The sequence below is a fragment of the Malus domestica genome, chromosome 04 (assembly GCF_042453785.1).
Source record: "Malus domestica chromosome 04, GDT2T_hap1".
NCBI classification, from domain to species: Eukaryota; Viridiplantae; Streptophyta; class Magnoliopsida; order Rosales; family Rosaceae; genus Malus; species Malus domestica.
Genome location: NC_091664.1, coordinates 16,872,427 through 16,898,490, shown reverse-complemented (window position 1 = coordinate 16,898,490; position 26,064 = coordinate 16,872,427). Strand labels below are relative to the sequence as shown.

The 26,064-nt window shown below is 40.0% G+C and overlaps 1 protein-coding gene across 1 annotated transcript; it reads right to left on the bottom strand.

The window, feature by feature from the left end:
* Nucleotides 1–16,998: 16,998 nt before the first annotated feature.
* LOC103413697 (cell division control protein 48 homolog D) lies at nt 16,999–22,885 on the bottom strand. Its single transcript, XM_029101065.2, has 9 exons — nt 22,662–22,885; nt 22,373–22,538; nt 21,537–21,765; nt 20,258–21,024; nt 19,929–20,150; nt 19,757–19,828; nt 19,375–19,656; nt 17,610–17,969; nt 16,999–17,505 (listed from the first exon to the last, which is right to left on the bottom strand). Exons 1-9 carry the CDS (start codon nt 22,688–22,690, stop codon nt 17,212–17,214), a joined length of 2,421 nt encoding a protein of 806 aa, XP_028956898.1. The 5' UTR covers nt 22,691–22,885; the 3' UTR covers nt 16,999–17,211.
* Nucleotides 22,886–26,064: the final 3,179 nt, after the last annotated feature.

Below are 26,064 nucleotides of genomic sequence, written 5' to 3'. Positions count from 1 at the left end.
ATCTTTTACCAATGTACTCCTCTACTCTAGAAAAATAAAATGAACCAACCCAATCATCAATATAAAATATTTACACTAGTGATTGCCACAAAATCTGACGTTCCACTTAATAGAAGATGGAATAGATTCTACATGTTTGCTGAATTTATTGTTTTGACGAGATACACAGCTTACAAAAATAATTTCAAAAATCCAATTGTCAAAGTTGTTTGTATATATTATGAGAGCAATACGCTAAAAATCACCAAAAACGAACTTTTGGGGATTAGATAACAGGATGAAATCCTTTGATGATTAGGAAAGGAAAATTACAATTTAACGGCTTTATGACCTTTGATTTTGATGATTTTTTCAAGGACGCAAATTGAGAGTAAAACCACACACTGAATTGTCTTAATCATCAAATTTGATGACCTTTTACCCAGTTGAAATTAAATAAATAAAAAAATAAAATAAAAAATTTGTATATTTCCCCGACGAAATGGTTAGTTTGCCCAACAAAATTTTTAGGGTTTTGAACACGTGTCATAATTTTAAAGGAAAACTAACGAAAAGTCCAAAAAAACTTCTCTTTTAACAAAAATCTCTTTTTAAAGGTGTAGTGAATAGTGTCAGTTAAAGGTAAAAATGTGGTTTTTCGTTAAAAATGAACAATACCGGGAGTGTTTTGTTAAAACTCCCTAATTTTAAAACCTTTTCCGGCCTAACAAGTCATTCCGTCGAGCAAAGGTATCCTCTTCGCAGCGCTAAACTCTGTGCTCTCTCTCTCTACTCTCTTTCTCTCTCTCTCTCTCTCTTTCTCTCTCTCTCTCTCTGTGCCTTCTCAGCTCTCTTTCATCACTCTCACTCTTTTTGAATTCTTTTTGTCATAGGAGTTTTGTGATTGTGATTTTTTATTGTGATTGCGATTGTGAGTAAAACGGTCGGGTTTGGATCCCGTGGGGTGGTGGACTGAGGTGCGGAGGGTGCAGATATGCGGAGGTGGTGGGGAGGTGTGGGGTGGGATAAGGAAAAGGGTCGGGTTTAGGGGTCGGTATGGTGGTGGGCTGCGAGGTGATGGGTGTGTGAGAGGTGGGTAGGTAAATTTTGTGAAATTTGTAGCAATTTTGGAAGTTTGTGAATATTGTAGGAATTGGTAAAAATTGTAGGAATATTTGAAATTTGTGAAACTTGTAGGAAATTTTAGAAAAATGTGAAATTTGTAGGAAATTTTAGAAATGTGTAGGAATTTGTGAAATTTGTAGGAAAATAGAGAAATTTGTAAGAAAATAGGGAAATTTGATGACTTATAAAGAATAGCATCAAATTCTTGTGGGGAGATTAATTTTTTTGTCTCACACTCGTCCTGACAATTCTTATGTAGTTAGTATGGTAAGTCAGTTTATGCAATTGCCTAGAACCTCTTATGGATGTTGTAATCTGTGTTTTAGGTACTTAAAGATGGCTCCTAGTAGAGGCTTGGGCTGATTCTATCACTGACCGATGGTCTACATCTACATATTTTACTGTTGTCGGCAGTAATCTAGTTACTTTGGTGTCGGTTCTTAATATCTAGAACCGAATTGAAACCAAACCGCACCGCATAATATAAAAAAAATATATTTAATTTAATAGCCAATTAGGTGTTGCGGTGTAATTGGTTATTTGTGAACTTTTCTTGCACTTAAATTGTAATCTTAAATTTCTTAGGTATCAAGTAGCGTAATATGTTAGAAAGTTTATAACAACTAAGGTAATTTATATTGTTTAGGTTTTGGTATTGTGTGGAGTTGGCCGCATTGAATTCAAGCATCGTCTCTTTTACTCTTGATCCACAACCACAACAAGCTCCAAGGAAATCTCAAGCTTCTAGTTCACAAGGTTCAATAACTTCTCATCCATCAATTTCATTTCACTTTCACAAGGTCCAAGGTCTCCCCAAGTATCGGATTCTCAAGCTCAAATGCCTCCGTAACCTTCGAAGAGTAAGTGTCCAAAAGGAATGAGACCGGGAAAGGGTTGAATGATGCAAAGTAATGTTCTAGTCAAGTGCATAAGCTAAGTTTCGTGGTATATCTCATGGTTAGTCAAGTGTAGAAGCTAAGTTTCATGATATATCTCATGGTGTATGTGAGTTGTCGTGGTTGAAGAAATTGTTAAGGAATCTTGGGTTTGACCTTAAGGGTGCTATATGAAACTACATTGTGATAACAAGGCTGTTGTTGAGATTGCTCATAATCTAGTGCAACATGATCATACAAAACATGTGGAGATTGATTGGCATTTTATCAAGAAAAAATTAGATGCTAGAACTGTTGCTTTTCCATTTGTGGGATATGAAGATCAACAGCTGATGTACTTACTTAGGTTGTGTCTAGGAGTGTGTTTTCAACTCGCTTGACAAGTTGAGCGTGCATGATATATTTGTTTCAACTTAAGGGGAAATGTTACGAGTTATGTGTGTAAATATTAGTTCAGTGTAAATAACAGTCTTTTGTCCTACATTGACAAAGTGTATATGTAATATCAATTGTAACTCATATATATTCTACTTTAAAGATTAATAAATTTTCAAAAAAAAATCCTCTAATATTATTTTATATATTTACCTTATTCAATTCAATTGTACCTAACTGTGACAACCCGGTCCCGAAGATATGTATTATTTTATTATCAAGGACGTGAATTTACTATTTTACCCCCGGTTATAAGCGTTGTGGTGTGTTATGTATGTAAGTGTTGAAATGGATGGCACGGATGGAAAGGAAAGAAAATAAAAAGAAGAAGGGAGGTTACGTGTGTGTGTGTGGCTGATGGAAGAAAAATAAGAAGAAGAGATTGGGCAAAGCTGCCCAACCAGAGGAAGAGAGCAGGAGCTCTATGAGAGAAAGGAAAGAGAGCTGGGCAAATAGAGAGAAGAGAGAGAAAAGTCCGGCCAATCGGAACAAGGAAAGGAGGGAGATAGTGGCGTGGGGGATCGGCTAGATCCCCTTGGCCCGTTCTTGACCCAGTCGGCACCCATGCCTATTTTCGATGATTTTCACTCGTTTTTCCGGCGAATTTCTTCAAGAAACCTCATGGGAAACACTCTAGGACCCTTCCTCTATCCATTCCATCTCAAATTTGGAGAGTTTTGGCTTTGAAAATGGAGAAAACCGCAAGAAATGGGTGCAGCGGCTTTGGCTTCGAATCACCCAATCCTAAAGCAATTCCTTCCAATTGCCATCACCCATAACATCCTCTTAAGGCCTAGAACAAATCCCAAGCATTAGTTGGAGCATCGGAGTGGTTTTGGAGGTCGAATTGAAAACACCCATTTCTAGGTTTCTTCACGGGTTTGATGAAATTGGAGCCTTTCCAGACCAAATTGGCCTTGGCCACAGGTATAAAGTTTACTCTACTCATTGAGATCTTCATTTCTATAAATTTTGGTAATTTTTGGAAATAGTTGGAATTTCCAACTAGCCTGGGCGGCCGACCGCCACCCACAGCGGCGCGTGTGACGGCACGTGGCCAGTGGGCCGCCGATGTTATTTTTAAGTTATATTTGATGTCCTGAGTTCAGTTTTGATAGTGGCTTAATGTTGGTTGATCATTAGGACTTAATTTCGATACGATTCATGGTTAGGCCAAAAGGTGAATCGACGATCCAACCGTCGGATCGTCACCAAACTTTGATACTTAGTAGTACATAATATTTGAAGAATGTAGGAACTTACGGATCGGAAATTCGATGGACGGATGTTCCCGAATTGGATTTGTAAGTTCATAAAATAAAATGTTAACCGCCATTTAGTTTTGGAAATTGGCCGAGATCTAACCATCGGATCGTAGCGAAATTTTAGTATGTTGTTCTAGAAGCTTAATGTGTATCTTGGGAAGTGACAGATCAGACATCTAAGTTGTGGATCTTCCAGATTGAGTTATTTGGGGTTATGACCCTACCGTCAAACTTAGTCGAGGGTTGACCTTTGATCAACGGGTCTCGCATTATTCTTGAATGCCCTTGAGGATATGTGTTATGTGAATTACATATTCTATGGATAAGAGTTTTGAGATGTGGTTTGATAACTGTTTTAGGCACCAAACATTCGGGACGCCTTGGTTCTGATGTCAAGGAGTCGTAACGCAGACCCCAGGTGAGTGGGCAGTTATTTTCAGTATATATATATACTTGACATTTTTTCCATAAAATGTATTTAAAGGAAATGCAATTTAAATGCCATGCATATACAATTATGTTTCGTGCATGAATTGATGTGTGATACCTTATGTATATAAATGTGGTGCTGTGGAGGCATAGGTAAGTTAAGGTAAGTTGTGTTTGGTTATGTAAATCATCGATGATGCGATATGTGATTGAGAAGCGATAGCTCATAAACTTGCACCCAGGGTGATTGCGATTTAACCAGAGAGAGCTGGCACATGCCTGTATATTATGTCACATCCCGCACCATATGCTCACATTGGATCCAATTAGGTGCACATTCTTGTCGTACAGACCACTATAAGTGGTTTTGACTCATAGGTGACTAATGTATTATCACACAGCTAGCATTGAGAGAGTAGAATTGAGCATAATTATATTACACCCAACCTTGTCATACAGACCCTTTTTCAGTGGTTCCGACTTATGTGCAGTATATTGCCGTATAGGTCATAGTAGTGACTCTGACTAGATTGAGTTTGAGCTATGAATTCAGCCGTACAGACTACCACAGGGGTTCCGGCTAACGTATTATATTTCTATGAAATTATTCTTACCTGAATTGTTTACTTTGTTATATCTTGGCATGGCATGCATAAGTTTATGATTATGTGAAGCATGAAATGATTTGATACACGTGTATATATATATATATATATATATATATATATGTATGTATGTATATGTATATGCTTATATCTATTTTCTGGGAAAGTAACCATATACTTGTTTTACGACGAGGGGTTAGTATATTCAAAGGAAAATAAGGATTTCGTATAAATGTGTTTTATTGACCCACTCAACTTTGCTTTTCGCCCTTCCAGATCTTAGATAGCTGAGGTTGGTGGCCACGAGGACTCCAACAGTGTTCTGACAGAATCCGAAAAAGTAGGATTCATCTTTGGGTGTGGTATTTTAGTAATCATCCTACTCGACTGCAACTAGACGCTCTTATTGCTCTGAAAGTGTATTTATACACTTAAACTCTCACTGGCATCCTTTCTTAATTGGGATGGTTAGTTAATAGGTTTTAAATTGTTAGTATTTCTCTTACTCTTTATCGCTTCCACTTTACGCTCATGGCTACGTCACTCTCACGTGATGGCCAGCACATCTCGACTCCGGTCGGGGTGTGTCATAACAAAGGCCAAAAACAAAAAGAGACAATGTGTAAAATATTGGTGATGACATTAATAATTTCTCGTATCCACGCGGGGTTGCTCCCTAAAATGTAGCATTGTCTAATCACTCCTCTCAAAAATGCTTTCCTTTTCCTTCTTCTGTGTTTCGTGCCTGCTTTACTAAGGACAATTACTGGACTTGATTCCCATTGCCCTGCATTCCTAACTGTTCGACTTTATTTACTCTACTTGTCGAGTGAAACTTTGGTCGGACCGGCTTATGAATTGATAACTTAACTCACCATCTAATATCGACAAGTATATTGTACGTTATCGACTATTAATACATTGTTTGTAGTGTTGATAATACTTGTACTTTGATTACATATCGGTTGATATTGTTTCTTTATATTAAAAATTTACATGAAAAGTAAATATGATGTGGCTGGTTAGGCAGTCTTTCCCCTATATGATCTTCTTGTATTTAAAAACCGATTCGTTACATATCATCCTATCATTTGAATTATTTATAAGCTTTATTTTTAGCTATGACTCTCAATCTTGTACAATATTTCTGTTCGCGTCAGGAATTTCCGTCGGGGATGTTTCCTGGCCGACAAGCACACAGCTCCCTTGGAGGTTGGCGCCGGTTGAGGGCTGTTGTCGGGCTTCTGCTTCACTGTCGGGCGTTGTCGGGCAAGTCTCGTCGGGCAAGTCTTGTTGGGCAAAACTCTTCGGGCAAGGCTCGTCGAGCAAGGCTGAAAGAAAAGGACAGAGTTAACTTTGAGAGGTGCCTTTGTGGGGCCTTAGGTGTAGGCCTAAAGGCTCACAATCAAGGTTAACTTTGAGGTGCTCAAGCGTGCCACTGCCATCTTTAGCATGGCAGATGTAAAATAGATGTCGCGCTTTTAATAGTCATATTGCTAGAAATAACTTGCATATAACTGGAAGTATACAACATATTGAAAAGACAAAAATAAAGCAAAGAAGGTCAGGCAAGGTTAAACCTTATCAGGTAAGGTTGCCCGTCTTGTAGGTTCCTATCTTTGTAGTTTTGTCAAAGGTCTGAAAGCTTAGAGGGATAGAGAGAGAGAGATTACAGAAGATGAATCGATACTACAGCAAGGTTGAACAAGGTAGCAGAGCTATTACAAAGGTTTGAAGGGAGGGTTATCCCGCGAGGGATGAAGGCTTGTCCCGAGAGGGATGAAGGCTGACTACAGCTTTGTTTTGAAGGCAAATCTGGCTTTGAGCAGAGTTTGTACTTGCATTTGTTTGTTTGATTGAGTGTCCTTATTCTTGGTTTTTCTTTCTTCTTATATAGACAACTTGGCTTGGTCTTCTGTAGCAGCAGCCTTGCCCGAATGCGGTTTGAGGGTGATGACTCATCAGCTTTCTTACATGTACTGCCATCATAAAGTACTTTATGGGCTGTGTAGCTGATCAGTCTATACCACTTCGCCCTTGGGTAGGTAAGCAAGTGGTCTTCATGAGCTGCACAAAGTCAGAAAAGGCCCTTTCTGCCTTCTGGGCTTTGACTGGGCTTCGGCTGTCTTCCCTTTCTGGCCTCCTTTTGGGCCAGCTCCTTTCTTGAGCCCAAAGTTAACTTTTAATCCAAACAGTGCCCCCTTCAATCAATGCTAAGGTTGGAATCCCAGGCGTCATCATTGATTGAATATCCGCATGCGTGTATCTCAATCTTTTGGAACTTCGTGTTTTCCAGACAGGATGAAGGCAACCCCGTGCCCCTTACTCTTCTCACGACCTTTTGAACTGTCATCTGAGGCTCTATAAATTCTGGCTCGAAATCTCTTCTGTCAAGCCATCAAATCCTCTTCAGCCTTCTCCGCCATCTTCTTCGAGCGTTCAGAAACTGAGCAATGGGTTCCTTAGGCTTTGAGTGGGGTTTCCTAAAACTCCCTTTTCATGATAAAAAGGGCTTTCATCAAAAGACTGCTATCTCCAACACCCTTGGTCGAACACCCTGCTATCTCCAACACCCTTGGTCAGACAGTTTCCTCTCGAAGGCTCGTCTTCCCGCTTGTTGCGGTGATAAATCGGGCTTGACCATCACCATCCTCTACCAGGCTCATGTTGGCCGCACAACCCGATCATCTAATCGGATTCCATCCATGAAGACATCGGAAAATCAGCTGAATATCCTATTGCATCTAGAAAGAGAATTGACTGTAATGCATTGGCTTAGAACCTTTTGTAAATTTTCTCAATTTGTCAAAATGAAATCTCAGCAACTCTTGTCTTTCCATCTTTTTGAATGATTGACAAATATACACTGCACATTGATATCCCGAAGCTTACCTTATCCTGCATCCTCTTCAATATAACAATCTCTGACATCCCACAACGTAGGACAATATTTCTTTAAGAATTTAACGTTAATGGGATGTTTATGCCTGTTTCCTTCAAGGTCCGCCAGGTAGTAACCCCCTCTATCCAAAACGCGACTAATAATGAAAGGACCTTCCCATGTTGGGCTCTATTTTCCAAAGCCCCTGAGCTGAGCTCCTAGAGGGAGGACTGTCTTCCATACTAAATCCCCCTCTTTGAAAGATTTCATCTTCACCTTTTTATTATAAGCTCGGGCAACGGCTCGCTTTCATTCTTGAATCTGGTTCAAAGCTTCAATTCGGGCGGCATCCAAGTCTTCAATTCCTTGACACATGGCTTCGACATACTCTTCACTGTGCAATCCAAATTGATTTTGAATTCTTAAAGAACTCACATTGATTTCCACGGGGAGCACTGCATCTTGTTCGAAAGTTAAAGCATAAGGAGTTGTCCCTGTTCTTGCTCTCTTAGAAGTTCTGTATGCCCACAAAGTGTTTCCCAGATTTTCATGCCATTTTTCTGGGCTATCAATCACCATTCTCTTGATAATGTTGACTAGGATCTTGTTGCTGGCTTCTGCCTGACCATTTAATTAAGGATAGTACAGACTGGACTGGATCATCTTAATTTTGTACTTGCTTGCAAATTCCTCAACTTCTTTTGAAATAAAAGATGGCCCACGATCTGTTACTATGGTTTCGGGCACCCCATATCTGTGCAGAATCTTGGTCTCGATAAAATTCTTAACTGTGGCTGAAGTTATGGATTTTACTGCTGATGCTTCTACCCACTTGGTGAAGTAATCCGTTGCTACAATTATGAAGGTATGCCCTTTGCTAGAAGCTGGATAGATTTGCCCGATGAAGTCCATCGCCCATCCTCTGAAAGGCCAAGGCTTGACCACTGGATTTAAAGGCACCAAGGGCACATGCTGGAGAGGTCCGTGCCTCTGACATTCTTCACAACCTCGGGCATAAGACTTGCAATCTTTTTCCATGTCGGGCCAGAAATAACCATACCTCCTAAGTAACCATCTCATCTTCGTTCCAGCCTGATGCGCTCCACATATTCCTTCATGTACTTCAGCCATCACCCTCATGGATTCTTCTTGGCCCAAGCATTTCAACAGTAGCCCATCTGGAGTTTTTCTGAGCAAGTTCTTTGCCCATAATACATACTTGGTTGCTTGCTGTCTATCCTTCTTGCTTGTAGGCGAAGAAGGATCCTTTAAATGATGAACGATAGGTGATCTCCAATCTTCTATTTCGGCCTCCAATACCATTATATCTAGACTGAATCCCCTTTCTAAGATGGAAGGAAGGTTTCTTTTTTGGATCTCAACATCTACCCCATATTTCCTCTCCTGTATTGGCACTCCTGAGGCTAGTTGTGCCATCTCGTTGGCCGCTAAATTGGATCCCCTGGGAACATGATTGACTGATATCTCAGAATCCCAGAAACTCAATAATTGCGTAGCTGCCAAGTAATACCCTGCCATAGTAATATGTCTGCACTTGAACTCCCCATTTAGCTAGTTTATTACCAACTCTGAATCCCCAAAGACCTCTACCTCTACTGCCGCCAGATCTATCAAGATTTCCAGACCAAAAATTAAGGCCTCATACTCTGCCCGATTATTAGTGTTTCCTTGGTAGTCCAGGAGAAACGAATAATAATGATGAACTCCCTGAGGGTTTACAATTACAATTCTCGCTCCTGAAGCCTTCTGAGTGTGGGATCCATCGAAATACAACTTCCAAGGAGTGACCCAGAGACCAGCTACTCTTCTTATCTCTTGCTGGACCCACTCTTCTTTGCCCGAAATATCTTTTCTTGGCGGGATCCAAATGCTAGTAACCTCCAAGCTTTCTGGGATATTGATTACCTCACTTTGAGAATCCTTCCTGGGAGCATTGGTTTTGACAACATGTACTTTATCACATCTGTCTTGGCGATGATGTGCACGTGACAAGGTAACATGTAATGCCTTAATTTACTGGCAGTGAAATATAAAGCCAAGCATAATCTCTCTACCGGGGAATACATTGTCTCTACCTCGGTCAGAATTTTACTGAGGTAGTACACTGCCTGCTCCTTCCCGCCTTCATTATTTTGGGCTAACAAACTCCCGATTGACTTTTCAGAGGCAGAAATATACAGCTTCAAGGGTTTTCCCCTTTGAGGTGGCACCAACACTGGTGGAGAAGTCAAATAGGCCTTGATGCTGTCAAAGGCTTGTTGGTGTGGTGGTCCCCATTCGAAGATCTCTTTATCTTTTAATCTTAGTAATGGAGTCAGCGGCTGGATCTTGCCTACTAAATTAGCAATGAATCTCCTCAAGAAGTTAATTTTGCCCAGTAACCTCTGGAGTTGCACCTTGTTGGTGGGTGAAGGTGACTCCATTATTGCCCGAGATTTGTTCTTATCCACTTCTACACCTCTTTAATGCACCAGGAATCCTAAGAAGTTGCCCGCTCTTACTCCAAACGCACACTTCTTTGGATTCATCTTCAATTTGTGGATCCTCATCTTGCTAATGTCTGTCTGAGATCTTCCAAATGTTATTCTTCTGTCTTGGACTTTACCACTATGTCATCGATGTATACCTCCATGCTCTGGCCAATTAGATCATGAAAGATGGCATTCATTGCCCTCTGGTAAGTTGCACCAGCGTTCTTGAGCCCGAATGGCATGACCAGATATTCATATGCCCCCACATGACCGGGACATCTAAAAGCTGTTTTATGTATATCTTCTGGAGCCATCTTTATCTAATTATACCCGGCATTCCCATCCATAAAAGATAGGACTTTATGTTTTGCTACTGCATCTATGGATAAATCGGCCATGGGCATGGGATACTCATCCTTTGGTGTAGCGCCATTAATATTTCTGTAATCCACACAACATCGTACCGCTTTTGTTACAGCTTTTAAAACGGGTACGATGTTGGCCAACCACTCCACATATTTGGCTGGTCTGATAAAGCCTGCTTTCACTAGCCTTTCAATCTGTTCTTTGACCTTTTCTTCTATCTCCTTTGACTTCCTCCGTGGTGCTTGCTTGACAGGTTTATATCCCTCCTTGATAGGCATTCTATGTTCCAACAAGGTTGGATCTAACCCTGGCATCTCGGTATAATGCCAAGCAAAACAGTCTTTGAATTCTTGCAAAAGACAAATAATCCTTGCCCGATCATCAACCCCCAATAAACCACTGATATGTATTGGTCTCGGATCCTCTTCTGTTCCTAAATTAATAATTTCTAGAGGATCCTGGACTTCTGGTGGTGGCTTATCCAGTTCTGTACACAAAAATTCTACCAGCTCCGGGCTCTCGGGCAAGTCGTCTGGCCCGTCTAGATCATATATGCACTCGGCCATTTGAATGGCCCTATCCAGTTCTTCTCTACAAGATTCCTCCTTGCTTTCATCCTGGCTGGTTGAAGTTCCCACCTGCCATTTTTGTTCTTCCCTGTCCAAGAGCTCCCTTTCTTGCCTTCTTCCCTTCCCATACACCAACAGTCTTTTAATCAGGGATCTGACTGCCATTACCTGATCTCTCTTCTTTTGTTCAGTCATTAATGGTGTAGAGGATTTGGGAGGATACAAGGTCTATCCCACTCCTCTCTAGTAAGGAGCATTCCTTGTTCCAAAAGCTTTTGGGTCGTCACCTTGGTAGGGCGGCCGTTCTCGTCAGCTCCTGAACACTTCAAGATTTCTACATTGGGGTTGTAGAAACTTTCTTCCGCAACATTGGCTGTGGGGAGAAATGGCGGTGATTCGGCCTCTACCATCTCCCAAAAGCCTGGTCCTTCTATGCCCGCTTCATGATAAACAGCCACTTGTTGATGAAGAGTAGAGGGTATGGCCAAACTTTGGTGGATCCAATCTCTTCCGAGTGAGGCCCCATAAGTGGAAGTGCAGTCCACCACAAAGAATGCCAGCATTATCTTTTTAGATCCCAAATCCACTTCTAGGGGCAATATCCCATGAGTCTTAGTGATAGCGCCTGAGAAGCTAGAGACTATGAGGTCTGTGGGAATAAGATCCTCCGTGTCTCTTCCCATTTTCTTCATCTGCTTGGCTGGTAACACATTAACAACTGCTCCTCCACTAATTAGAATTCTTTTGAAGGGCACACCTTCTAAGTGAGCTGTAACATATATGGGTTTCAGATGATTGGCCAACGAGCTGTTCGGGCGGCTAAACACCATCTCGTCTGTGTAAATCCTTAGAGGACCGCCTTTGGATGCTTCTGAAGATTCAGCCTTGCCCGAGCTTTCTTCTTCAACTACCTCTACATTGACATGTGCCATCATTGGCTCAGTTGTCAAGTAATCACCCTCCATAGTAGCGGGTTGATCAGGTCTGGCACCAAACGTGGCGGACAACACATATGTCATGTTGATATGGAAATTACTAGGCTCGGGCTGATCTTCTTTATTGCCCCCAATCTGGTCCATAAATTCATCCAACCAGGCCATCGCATCAGCTGGAAGTAATGGTTCTGGTGCCCCCTCCTGTTGTTGTTGGTTCAAGTCCACATACAGTGTTTGTTTTGGAACTTCACCAAAAGGATCCACCAATGGCAGAGAAGGTGGTCTCTTTTCAGATGAAATAGTTCCAAAGCAAATAGGCTCTGGCTTCCACCCAGGGGTTGGCACCATGATTAGATCTTCTTGAGCTCTCTTCAAGATCCTATACTTCCCAGGGTGTTGGCTCTGCGGCACGTGCTCCCCCTCTCCTTCTGTCTTGCTGTTGGCCTTCTCCACCTCTTTCTTACTTCTCCAACGGAGCTGACTACTTCCCCCGGATGCTGTTTTCTCCAACTTGTGATTTTTGGAGGATTCGGATGTTGTGGGGGTCTTCAGGGCATTCACGTAGGCTTTGTGCTGCATTTGAACTCTCCTGACCATGGAGGCTCTCATTGGTTTGGTAGGCTGTCCGTTCTTCCCGACTACGTACCATTTTCGCCCGAGGTGGGCAGGATGTTCTTTTCTAACAGGATTGGTCATGCCATCAATCCTTTTGATTTCCCTCCCCATCTGGCCGCATTGAGGATGATCTGTACCCCTTCGTATTTTGGCCTCCATGTCTTCTGCTTCTTCAGAAACTTCATGGTTTCGAAATACTTCTGACAAAGCTTTGGGTTGGGAATCACCCCCTAGTCGTTGAAAAACACTTCGGGAAGTGTCCTTTTTTGTTGCCTGCTTAATCTTTTCGCGGGCTTCTCTTCTGACGTCTTCTTCCTTTCTCTTGATTAGTTCATGGTCAATGAGGATTCCAGCCGGGGGAATTTCGAGCACACACTCGCATTGGCACTTACTACACATAACCATCCCCTTGATTATGGTCGTTTTTGGATATTCGGGTGTTTTAATCACCCCTCATGTAGGTTTTTCAGCCAATCTCTTCTCTTCTGGTTCCCTTGTAATTCTTTCTTTTCCCTTCTCAACCCATGTCATATTGATCATATTTACAGGGACTTCTGAAAAGGGAACTGCAGGTTTGTCTACCACCAACTCTTCAGGCGGGCTGGTTTTAAGTCTCTTTCCCTCGGGAGGAACCAAGCCTGTGTCATTTCTGAAGCCTGTGGAAGCTTTCTCCAATCTTTGCAACATTTGTAGTAACGTGGTTTGCAAATCTTCTGGCATTTTAACATATATCTTCTGATCAAATGTAGAAGTCCCACTGGGCGTGCCAAAACTATGTTCGCGTCAGGAATTTCCGTCGGGGATGTTTCCTGGCCGATGAGCACACAGCTCCCCTGGAGGTTGGCGCCGGTTGAGGGCTGTTGTCGGGCTTCTGCTTCACTGTCGGGCGTTGTCGGGCAAGTCTAGTCGGGCAAGGCTCGTCGGGCAAGGCTGAAAGAGAAGGACAGAGTTAACTTTGAGAGGTGCCCTTGTGGGGCCTTAGGTGTAGGCCTTGAGGCTCACAATCAAGGTTAACTTTGAGGTGCTCAGGCGTGCCACTGCCATCTTTAGCATGGCAGATGTAAAATGGATGTCGCGTTTTAGTTGTATATATGTATATATCCAAGAAACCGTATTAGTTATCACATGTGCCTTTGTGGGGCTTTAGGTGTAGGCCTTGAGGCTTCACATGAATAACTAAACCAGTGCTCGAACACATCATATTTGTTCTCGTGATTGCGGGAGTTTTCTAACTATTATACTTCTGATTACCCGAGTCCAAGAAGTAGAATGAACCCAAATAGGTGCCTTTGTGAGGCCTTAGGTGTAGGCCTTGAGGCTTCCCATCAGAGTTCATTCTTATACTTAGACTCTTTAGATCGCAAAACGGAATGAATCCAAATGGATGCCTTTGTAGGGCCTTAGGTGTAGGCCTTGAGGCTTTCCATCAGAATCCATTCCATGCTCAAGCGTTCTATGGTAATCATAATATAATAGAAATAAAACTAGAGGGTAGGTCGATTACTTGCGCCCCAAGTAACTTCGGACTTCTCGTTTATCAAGGACTGTCGTGGATGGGTTAAGTCCACATAAGGTTCTTTTTTATGCCTTGAGGCCAAGGACTTTTAACTGATCAGATTTACATGCCCGAGGGCTTAGGACTTGGATCTGGTTTGAACACTGACGGTATATTCAAATCGGATTCAAGTACTGAGAAAGCCTTTTAATAGTCATATTGCTAGAAATAACTTGCATATAACTGGAAGTATCCAACATATTGAAAAGACAAAAATAAAGCAAAGAAGGTCGGGCAAGGTTAAACCTTATCAGGTAAGGTTGCCCGTCTTGTAGGTTCCTATCTTTGCAGTTTTGTCAAAGGTCTGAAAGCTTGGAGAGATAGAAAGAGAGAGATTACAGAAGATGAATCGATACTACAGCAAGGTTGAACAAGGTAGCAGAGCTATTACAAAGGTTTGAAGGGAGGGTTATCCCGCGAGGGATGAAGGCTTGTCCCGAGAGGGATGAATGCTGACTACAGCTTTGTTTTGAAGGCAAATCTGGCTTTGAGCAGAGTTTGTACTTGCATTTGTTTGTTTGATTGAGTGTCCTTATTCCTGGTTTTTCTTTCTTCTTATATAGACAACTCGGCTTGGTCTTCTGTAGCAGCAGCCTTGCCCGAATGCGGTTTGAGGTTGATGACTCATCAGCTTTCTTACATGTACTGCCATCATAAAGTACTTTATGGGCTGTGTAGCTGATCAGTCTATACCACTTCGCCCTTGGGTAGGTAAGCAAGTGGTCTTCATGAGTTGCACCAAGTCAGAAAAGGCCATTTCTGCCTTCTGGGCTTTGACTGGGCTTCGGCTGTCTTCCCTTTCGAGCCTCCTTTTGGGCCAGCTCCTTTCTTGAGCCCAAAGTTAACTTTTAATCCAAACAATTTCACCTCAACTTTTGTATTCATCATTTGTGACCTACGTTATCCCTCTTTGTAAATTACGTTTTAACATAAACTTGGTGTTTGCTGAAGTGGCGGGGCTGTTTTGTTTTTCGAACCAGTTTTTCCCATTTGGTACGAATAAAACTGTAAAAATAATCCTGACCACCAAACTCACTTAAATTATCCCAAATTCTTCCATGGAGACCCAAATGGCTCAAATTCTCAAAAATTGTCATTAAAACTCACAACTTGTTCACCTATACCTATATTCATTCATGAAATTTATCAAATTACCCATCCATATCAGTGAACGTATTTCTTAACGAGAAGAGTTAGACTCCTAAAGGTCAAAACACTTCATGACCTATTCACTGAACTTCGTGTTTATGATTGTAACCGTATATATTTTCAAATCACTAAGCAAAGATTATCTCTGCAAAAAATGAAACAAATTAAGATCATTTAGTTATGCAATTGCAGCAAATAGATAAACAATTTGTAATGCTTTTACTGAATTTGTCTATCTGTTTTTATATAGTTTGATGACTAAACTATCTTAATTTCAATTGATTTCTGCAGGATAAAGATGATATTTACATAGTGATTTATAATATAAATTATGATCATAAACATGAAATTTTTTTAATAGACCACGAAGTATTTTAAGGAGAAGCTCTTCCTCAATACTTAAGAAGCCAAGTCTTTCTCTTTCTAAACGATGTTTGACGAAATGAGATAACACGAGACGTTGTGAGTGCATAGCCTAAAATGATAAAGAATCGTTTATGAAGCAAAATAAAAATTTGTGCAGAATACATGGGCATATAGCTAATATTAAGCCAATATTAATCCATACTATGCTTTTAGCCAGTCAAAAAGAGAGAATTATACTTCCTATTTGTACCTGTACTCTTGCACATGTTGCCAAACAAATTAAAGAAAAGGTAAAGATCATAAAGTAACTGGAGATTTAAAAATTAACACCATGTCTCTGTCTGTCACATTATTCTCTGGATTGAGTATATGAGACTTGAGATTAAGAAGGCTTTCAACTCGTTCCACTTGTTTTCTTCTTCCTTGAGAAATAACAATTGAAATGTGTTTAAAAAATTTAAATTATAACTAATCCAACGTATCAAACTAGCAAGGCATCTACTGCACTAGAGATGGCCGACTTTCTTAAGAGTGTCGATAACAATTCTTGAAGAAAAAACCACTAAAGTCTACGATAAAAAGAAGAACATTAATGCTAAAACTATACAGGGAATGAGCGTTGAGATCCATGGAAGGCCGACTCATCCACTTTTAGTGAATTAACTCAGTTCCTTTTCTTTTTTAAGTGAAATAAAGAAAGATTAGATGAGATTAGCGCTTCGGCAATAATTACGTGCGAGGCATCTACCTTTCTCCGTTCTTCCCTCTTCCACCTTTTTTTAACAATAATAGTGCAAGAAATCAAAAGAAACCATTGGTAAGCTAACTTTCTACTCCAAATGAAGTTAAGGCATCTGCAACCTGATTTCATTCTCGATAAATATGTGCAAACCGAATTTGATGAAAACGCCATATAGACAATTCTTCCATCCATCATAAGAACTAAAAGACCCATTAGGCGCCTTGAAAAGATAATAAATAACTTAGGGGTCTGTTTCAATCCACATAAGCTTTGAATCTCCGACCCAAGCTATACACAGAACCACAATGAGCTCGGTTCCTCAATTCAAGATTTGACGAGGGATGATATCATAACAGATTGATTTCGCGACGTATATGGGGTTTCTCCGGGGGCTTCGTGCACAATGCCCGTCCCAACTGATTAAAGCAAGAACGCCCAGCGTAAAAATGGTTAGAAAAGCGGGCACCTACTCTATTCATTCGAGTCTATATACCCTGAAATCTTCTTGACAAACAACACAAAGAGCTAACCTGCGCATGAAAACATATGGCCAAAAACAAAACTGGCATCTAGCAATATCTGAAACAAAACATCTTGAGTTCCTAAATTCTCCATTATAATCTTATGAAATAATTAACACTGTTTTTAACTTCGTAGTATCCTGGGGTGAATCCAATGGCTGGAAACCCCAAGGCTTCTTTGGGTACAATAACGATTAAATGGACACTTCAAAGGTTCTACCACATCGACGGAAATACAAAATGCAAAGTTGAAATTCAAGCACGAAAGAGATTAATGAAAACCATCCTAACTGTAAAGGTCATCTTCATCTGCCCCAGCAGCAGCAGTTGCAAAAGGGTCGGCTGCAGCAGTTGTGCCAGAAGGATTGTCTGCAAACCTGAACTCTGTTCCAAACCCTCTCGACTGCTGCAATGTCTGTGCAAATGCCTGGTACTTGCGGATATCAGCATCGCTAACACTCCTGCGAGCATACTTCATCGACTCCTCAAAATGAGCTGCCTTGATCTCTGCAATTTCATCCTCAACATCCTCCTCCATTGCCTCAGGATTCTCATTTCTCCTCCTCTCCTTCTCAATATCCTGCAAGATTAGAAGATAACGGTTATTCAGAAACAAACTCAGAAAAAAGTACATTATTCTCACTGACAGAAGTTCAAGCATCTAAGAGCAGTGCACTATCATACCTTCTCAATATTCTCTCTAATGGCATATTTGCAAGCACGCTGGCATATTTCTGTTATGTCAGCACCACTAAATCCTTGGGTGTACTTAGCAAGGGCTCTGATGTCCACATCTTTGGAAACTGGAGACTTCCTCAAGCAAGACTTGAAAATTTGAAATCGGGATTCCTCGTCAGGGAGAGGAATGTAAATCAACTGATCCAGACGGCCTGGACGCAAAAGTGCAGGGTCTATAATATCAGGTCTGTTGGTGGCCCCGATAATGAAAACGGTTTTCTTTGCAGTCATTCCATCCATTTCTGTGAGGAGTTGGTTCAAAACCCTATCAGCAGCACCCCCAGCATCACCTACGCTACTACCTCTCTGCAAGATGGAATGGAAGCAATAAGCATATAAAAATATAAACACAATGATGACCCAAAGAAAAAACAATGTATTAAAAGCGTAAGGCGTGGGTGAGGCGTCCGAGGCGAAGCCTGGCCTAGGCGTGAGGCAAAGCCTCACGGGATTTAATTTTTTTTTATATATATATATGTTTTATATATTATACATATAATTGTATAAAAATAATACTATGTCAAATAAACATCCATTCTCAATTTTTCATTCAAATCCATAGTCGTTCAAAAGATAATATCATCTAAATTCATCATTCAAAGGTAATATCATCCAAATTCATCATTCAAAAAGGTAATACAAACAAAGAAAACAATAAACATTCGATGCATGCATACAATTAATGAACCAACAATTTATTAATTAATTTATATACCAACAATTTCCAACAATATATTAATTTATTTATTTACCCCTGTAGGCCCGACTACTTAGGCCTAACAATTTCCAACCTACCCCACAAAACCTTCCCCAGAAAATGCAGAGGCAGATTAATAAATTTATAGCCTAAACAAGGCAGCACGCAGAGGCAGCATGTAGAGGCAGATTAATAACTTTTCTGTCTAACTATTAACCCCTCTATTACAGCAAAACCTTCCCCAGAAAACTAAATCCCTAATTTCAGAATTTCAAAAACCCTAACCCTTGGGATCTTGCTGACGGCGCTGGGGCTGGGGTGACGGCGGTGTGGCGACGATGTTGCTCCAAGCGGCGGCGTGGCGACCGGACCGGTGTTCTGGGCTTCTGGCGCACGAGAGAAGAAGAAGCAAGAAGGCAGAAGGCAGCAGGCAGAAGGCAGAAGGCAGAGGCAGACAAAGGCGATCGAATTCGAAGGTATGGTATGAAGACTGAAAATCCTTACCCAAATGGCGTCGTTTTGGGTTTGAATGGTTTTCAAAAAAAAAAAGGTCTGACAAGGCGCCTGGATGACTTGAGGTGCGCCTCCGCCGCCTCCGCGTCTCCGGCAAAGCATTTCGCCTACTCCAGCAAAACTGAGGTGTTTGCCTCACCGCCCAGCCTCAAGGGCGCCCTAGGCGCGCCCCGAGGCGGGTTCTTTAAAACATTGAGAAAAAGTACTGCAAACATTCTTTTATCAAAAGTTCTTTGCCTAGTCTGTCAATAGATTCTGAGCATTACAAGTTCAAGTTTCTTTCACAAAGTGCAAGTTCTCTCCTCTTAACTACAGACAACCTATTAAATGCAAGTAATAATTCAAGTTTCTGCAACAGAATTTGAAGTTTTATCCTATTTAGTCATTGTTGAGCAAATATTTTTCCCTTTTCCAAATTAAACATGTCATATTCAATTTGCAAATTAGAAGCCAGTGTCAATAACAAACAAGCAGTGATTTTATATAAAGAATGGCACAAACCTGAGTAGCAATGGAATCAAGTTCATCAAAGAACAGGACACATGGCGCAGATCCGCGGGCCTTGTCAAAAATTTCCCGCACATTGGCCTCACTCTCTCCAAACCACATGGTAAGCAATTCAGGTCCCTTGACACTGATGAAGTTTGCTTGACACTCATTGGCAATAGCTTTGGCGAGAAGAGTTTTACCACATCCAGGAGGGCCATAGAAAAGAACTCCCTTGGAGGGTGACATTCCAAATTTCTCGAACTTCTCAGGATGCTCGACAGGATACTGAACAGTCTGCAATACAAGATAATACAAGAATAGATATTGTAAATAACAGAGACAAATAAATGGAGTAAACTTGAATGAACAATCCAACATAGTAAAACTCAATTACCTCTTGAAGTTCACGCTTAACATTCTCAAGACCACCAATATCTTCCCAACTAACATTGGGCACTTCAACAACCTAGAAAAGAAAAACCATGAAATTATGGGTTCCATTTGATGCCTAAGGTCTCTTATCAAAATAAAACTCTGTCACTTGAAACAAAAAGCTAAATACTTACGGTTTCACGAAGAGCAGATGGGTTGCTTGTGCCTAGAGCAGTCTTGAAGTGCTCGTTTGTAACTGCCATTGAATTGAGTATCTCAGCGTCTATTTCCTCATCTTCCAAGTCAATTACATCCATCTTCTCTCTGATGCATTGAAGGGCAGCCTCAGTACACAAAGCAGCTAGATCGGCACCAACATAACCATGTGTATCCTTCGCTATCTTCTCCAAATCAACCTGTACAAGAAAAGACCAAAACATTGGTAACCACCTTTTGAAAGATGGAACAAAAGGATATGAACTTCAAATAAATATAATATAAAAATAATTATATTTGACATTACATCTTCGGCAAGCTTCATGTTCTTCGTATGAATCCGGACAACCTCAAGACGCCCAATTTCATCTGGCACACCAATATCTATTTCCCTATCAAATCTTCCAAACCTTCTGAGAGCTGGATCAATACTGTTTGGACGATTTGTAGCCCCCATAACAATCACATGGGCACGAGATTTTAGCCCATCCATGAGTGTCAAGAGCTGTGAAACAATCCTCCTCTCAACTTCTCCATGCGTCTTCTCTCTCTTGGGAGCAATTGAATCAATCTCATCAATGAAGATGATTGATGGTGCATTCTTCTCAGCCTCCTCAAAAGCTTTCCTGAGGTTGCTTTCACTCTCCCCAGCCAATTTTGACATGATTTCTGGTCCATTGATGCAGAAAAAGAATGCCCCAGTTTCATTAGCCACAGCTCGGGCAATTAGAGTCTTACCCGATCCTGGAGGTCCATACAGCAAAATACCCTTCGGTGGCTTCACACCAATCGATTTGAAAAGCTGAGGATGCCTCAGTGGCAACTCCACTAATTCACGAATCTGAGCCATCTGTTTCCTAACTCCACCAACATCATCATAGCCAACCTCATTTAATCTCTCCTCATCCTCCCTTTTAACAGGCTCCCCCTCACAGAAAATTTCAGTGTCAGGAGCGACCACACAGTACTCAGGAGGGTCAGTTTCAATAACCTTAAACTCCACACTCCTCATTCCTCCTCTCACAAGGAAGAGATCACCCTTCCTCACTGGACGGTAGGCCTCCAGGAAATAAGCTGAAAAATAGACCAGAAAACATGGTAAAAATGAATGCTACAAAGAATTAAACCAGCACTTCTCCATAAAATCAGTTGGCTCTGACAACTCTCAGTAATAGCTATTATATAGACCTAAAAGAAACACTGACAATGTACAAAATCTCCAATACAGTACAGATATATAACCAAACACTCTCCCCTAAGCATATAGTCATTAAATCTGAACACAGGTACGTTAAATTATAAGTCATAAGATCCTCTTCAAACTCCACACTGTCAATTGATTCAAACATATAAAGGCGAAACACTATATTTCTAGCATCCACATATCAATGAGGTAAAAATATGATTCAGTTATTTCTCAATTTGCGCAAATGTATGTATCTTGGCATCCAGATACTACTACTAAACAATACCATTAACAGTACCCAACCAAAAGCAAACTTTTTAAAATCATGACGAGTACGTAATAAATATTCACACGCTTCCAGTTGCAGCTGAGAATAAAAAGGGTTAATATAGGAACTTACGTTTCAAGTAAGCATCAAACAGATTTCCAGTGACCCCTTCAATAGTATCATCCACAGGTAGGATGTGGACACGCTTTCCGTACTTGACATCAGCACATTGGTGAACAGAAACAACATCCCCAAGCCTAACCCTTAGATTGCTCCTTACAACCTTGTTCATCCTGATCTTAGGTTCTTCACACGTATCATCAGCAAGAGCAATGCAGATGGTATCCTTCCTTTTCTTTCCCTAAAGACCAACCAAAATAACACGAATAATTAATTGTTGTGTATCTTTACAAATCCAAGCTTATGCAGAAAGAAGAATATAGGGAGCCTTCATGCAAACTAATACCGAAGTGCAATACCCGAACAGCCAATGACAATACAAAGCCAACCAAACCAAAAAATCACATGCAAAGTTTCAATTCGAGCAAATAGACGAACCTCATAAATATTAAATCATCAAGTGCTAATTCTAATAGAGGTATAGGAAGGAAAAAGACAAACACAATAAACAAATAACAGATTTAAAAAATTGGTTTGGATAATCATTCCCCAGAAACATCTACAGTTCTAATCAGTAGAAAAAGTAGATGGGAAACCATCAAAAACCAGCAAATCGCTACACAAAACCCAGTACTTCAGACACCAAAACACAATCAGTTTTCAGATCCCAAATAAAATACAGAAAACCCATCAACCCAGATAAATTTACAGCCTTTAATCGCACCCACAACCGTGATTTACATTAGCCCTAACTAGAAAACACTTACAAGCAAAATTCCATCCACAATTTCTCCTTTGGCATAAATAATGAATACCGAAATCATATAACTTGATGTGAAAAATCAAACCTTAATCAAGATGGTGTCGCCACGAAAGAGCTGGAGCTTCTCCATCGTATCGGGGTGGAGCGCGACGACGGAGTTGTCATCGTTGACAGCGTCGTCCACAACGAGGCGATTCGCCGCCTTCTTGCGCTCGAGGATCGCGGTGCTGAAGTCCCTCTTCGTTCCCTTACTGCAATTAGAACAACAGAAAACCACAATCCCATCAAAACCAAGAAATCCCAAAACAAAATCGCAAAAAAAAAGTGAAATCGAGTAGAACCCAGTTGGATTAGAGAGGGATCCGGGGACTTACGAGTCTGAAGATTCAGCCTTGTCGGTCATGGTGGAAGACGGAGCAGAAGACCAGACGAAGACGAAAAGAGAGAGTTTGAGATTGTTTTGTCGATCGAGGATTTCGAAGAGAGAGAGAAAGCAGAAGAGTAGCTAAAAGCAATTTGATGCGGTGTTGGGGGTTCGATATTTATAAGCGAGGATACTTCCTTTTCTTGTTAGGAAAGAAATGTTTTGGTTTACTTCTTTTTTAGTTCTCGAATATAAACTTGACTCTAGGCCATGTTTGGTACCTCGGATAACACAATCGGATAGGACTAATAATACGGAGTATGGTGTTTAGCGTCCGGTTGTATTAAATAAACACCGGATTAAATAATCTGGGCCCACCTCCTTTATACGGTAAACATCCGTTTCCTTATCCTTTCTAAAAGCACGGGACAATTTAGTCGGAACGCACTCTCGCTCTCTCCTTCCTCTCCAGACGGTACAAGAAAATCTCTCGGTATCTCCTTCCTCTCCAGACGCACCGCTCCCAGGTTTGTATTCTCATTCTTCTTCTTCTTCCCAGGTTTCGCCCCTCCCTCTGTTCTTCCCCCTCCTTCTCTTTTTCTTGCAATTTTCTTTCAATTGTTTGAATCTAGTTATTGTTTTCTCTGTAATTATGCAATTGATTATGTAATTTTGTGTTTTAATTAGAATTTTCGAATTTTAGGGTTTGTTGATGGGGTCGAATTAGGGTTTGTTGGGGTTGAATTTTGGCACGAGAATTGTGCTAAAAAATGAGTTGTTTCCATATCATTGTTCTGCAAATTCTTATGTGGGTTTTCTAGATTTTGTCTTTCAATTTTTGTTGAGTGACTGATGCATGGTGAAAGTTTGCTTTGATTTAGCTGTTATGTGTTTATTGTTGATATGATGATGTTAAAATAATTGAGTAATTAAAAGAGTGGTCAAACGTTAATGGTAAAAAAATTTGAACTGAAATGCTCAGATGAACAAGATTAGTAATGGGCAAATGGGATATTATATAAAATTTGTGCAGATGATTAACTCTAAAGGTTACTCTGTACTTGATGGGCAAGCTACAAGATTGTCAAGGGCGGTTAAATAGAAGAAGAGATAATGTGGGCCGAAAGGAAGTGATTAAAGTGTGTTATATGGTACCTGTTTACATGTTAGAGTCGTTAGACTGCATATGTTGGGGACTTCGTATGTTATATGGAATATCGTGTATTTGATGCTTGTACAAAATTGTTGTGTTTTGTGTGGTAGTATTTTCTCATAAGTTTTATATGTTAACTGAGAATAACATACTGTCTTGGTTCATTTTTCTGTTTGTAACTGAAGCTTTAAGTGGTGGGACTAAGTAAATGAAACGCTGGCTAGTTTCACTTCAGTGGTGTGTTGATCCTTCCATAGCACTTACTTCAGTGGTTTGTCGTTTTGTTGTTTGTCTTGTTAGGCTTTCAAATCTTGTTCCTTTTAATCTTTTTAAGTTATTTTATTCATTGCATTTATCAGATTTTAAGTGGGGTTGTCTAGGTTTTGTTTGTTAAATTTCTCTTATTGGTTGTTTGGACTTATGTTTGCGACATTAATGCATCTGGCCTTTATGATTGCAGGAAATATTTGTTTTGTTGATGCTCCCTGTGTTTGTTGGTGTTTAAGGAGAAAGCAAAGCAGAGGGAAGAGTTTGCAAAGCAACAGCATGCATATATTTTGGCTATCTGGACAAACTGTTTCTTAGTGAAACCAACTTGCATTTGTATATTTTATGAACTTGGATATGTGGTTGGATTAATCTATATAACGTAATGACTTGTAGTTGTTTTTTGTGAACCTTCTTTTATGTTATTGGAAAATATTTTGAATTTGATGTATGAAATTTACTATTTATCATTGTTATTTGAAAATTTGTGTGGTTTTCAATACGTATAAATATGAGAAAAGTTCATTAAACAAACAAAGATTTGTCATTTTTTTTCCTTGTCCTATCCGGCTCATTACCAAACACAGTATAAATAATACGGTCATTAGTCCGATACTGCACCAAACGCCCGACTAATTTAGTCAGTACTATCCGATGGCTATTTATCCTATCCGACAGAAATAGTCAGTACAGTCCGAGCTGCCAAACGATTATTCTTTTTCACAGTAAGCCGAAAAATTTGAGTATGTAATTTTATAGGGTTTTGGTTAGTAGAGATTAAATTCATAGTTGGGTTTAAAAATATGAGTATAATGAGAGTTGTTCTTAATATGAGTATAATGAGAGTAGTTCTTACATTTACATAGCGAAATACAAATGAGACACTCTTAAAATAGATCTCTTTTATAGATTATCTACCACTTTACTTTAGCACAATATTTTATAATGCTGGTATGTGAATGGTCGTTAAAGTATGATGTGGCAAAGAGTTTATAGAGAGTCTTACTTATGAGATAATCCCTTAGCATTTCTTTTTTTTTTCATTTATAATATCAAACTCACATTAATAGTATAATACGAATCAAATTTACAATGTCTGATTCATTAAAAATTTCTAATTTCCTACTACTATATTCAAAGCTATTTTATCTAATTTTTTGTCAACTTAAGTCACTTGACACAATTTAGAGTGCTATACCATTATTTTCTCGCCTATAAGACCTCAACATTCCATATAGATTACGAATTGAACGTCTAATTTACCCTCCAAAATTAACTTACACTATTTTTTTATGAAAAACTACCAACTTATCCTCCAAAGTTAACTTCATGCACTATTTCTGTATGAAAAACTATCAACTACCATTCAATGTGTATTACTTACAAGTAACGTGACTTAAATTAACTAAAAGTTGACTTAGTAACTTCGAATATAATATTAGGGATGTAATTAACAGATTTTTTCACAATTCAATGACTTATTTTTCTGAAAAAGAAAAAAAATAGTTTAGGGACCTAATTTTTACTGATATGATAATTTAGGGACTAAATTGGCAGTTCACCCTATTTTTAATAAAATTACTGATCGGTAAACCTATGATATGGTTCGAAACTTTAAATACAATATCTAAGGTCATTTCCAACTGAAGGGTCCAAAAGGCCAGAAGGCCGAAAATAGCCCGAAAACCGTCTCCAATCGAGGGCTAGGCCAAATGGCTCGTGGGCCTCACAGAATCTGAAAGGGCCAAAGGGTTGGCCGCATACAGCCAGCCAACCAGCCCGGGCTGGCCAGAAAATCAAAGCAATCATGTCAGTTATAACAAGCAAGAATGTATTTATATTTTTTTAATGAATTTAAACATTTTTTTTCCTATAAATACCTAAGTCATTCCTACACCATTTCTCACATAATTTTCACCATTCCATAGCATCTCACTTCATTCTATTTTTTTCCTATAACTTCTATTTTACAAAATTTGTTTCATATTTTTTT

Coding starts and splice junctions, on each gene's coding strand:
- LOC103413697 (XM_029101065.2), bottom strand. CDS start 22,690: ATGACCGACAAGGCTGAATCTTCAGACTC. Junction 19,829..19,928: donor CATCTGCTCTTCGTGAAACC/GTAAGTATTTAG, acceptor TTTCTTTTCTAG/GTTGTTGAAGTGCCCAATGT. Junction 19,657..19,756: donor TTAAGCGTGAACTTCAAGAG/GTAATTGAGTTT, acceptor CTTGTATTGCAG/ACTGTTCAGTATCCTGTCGA.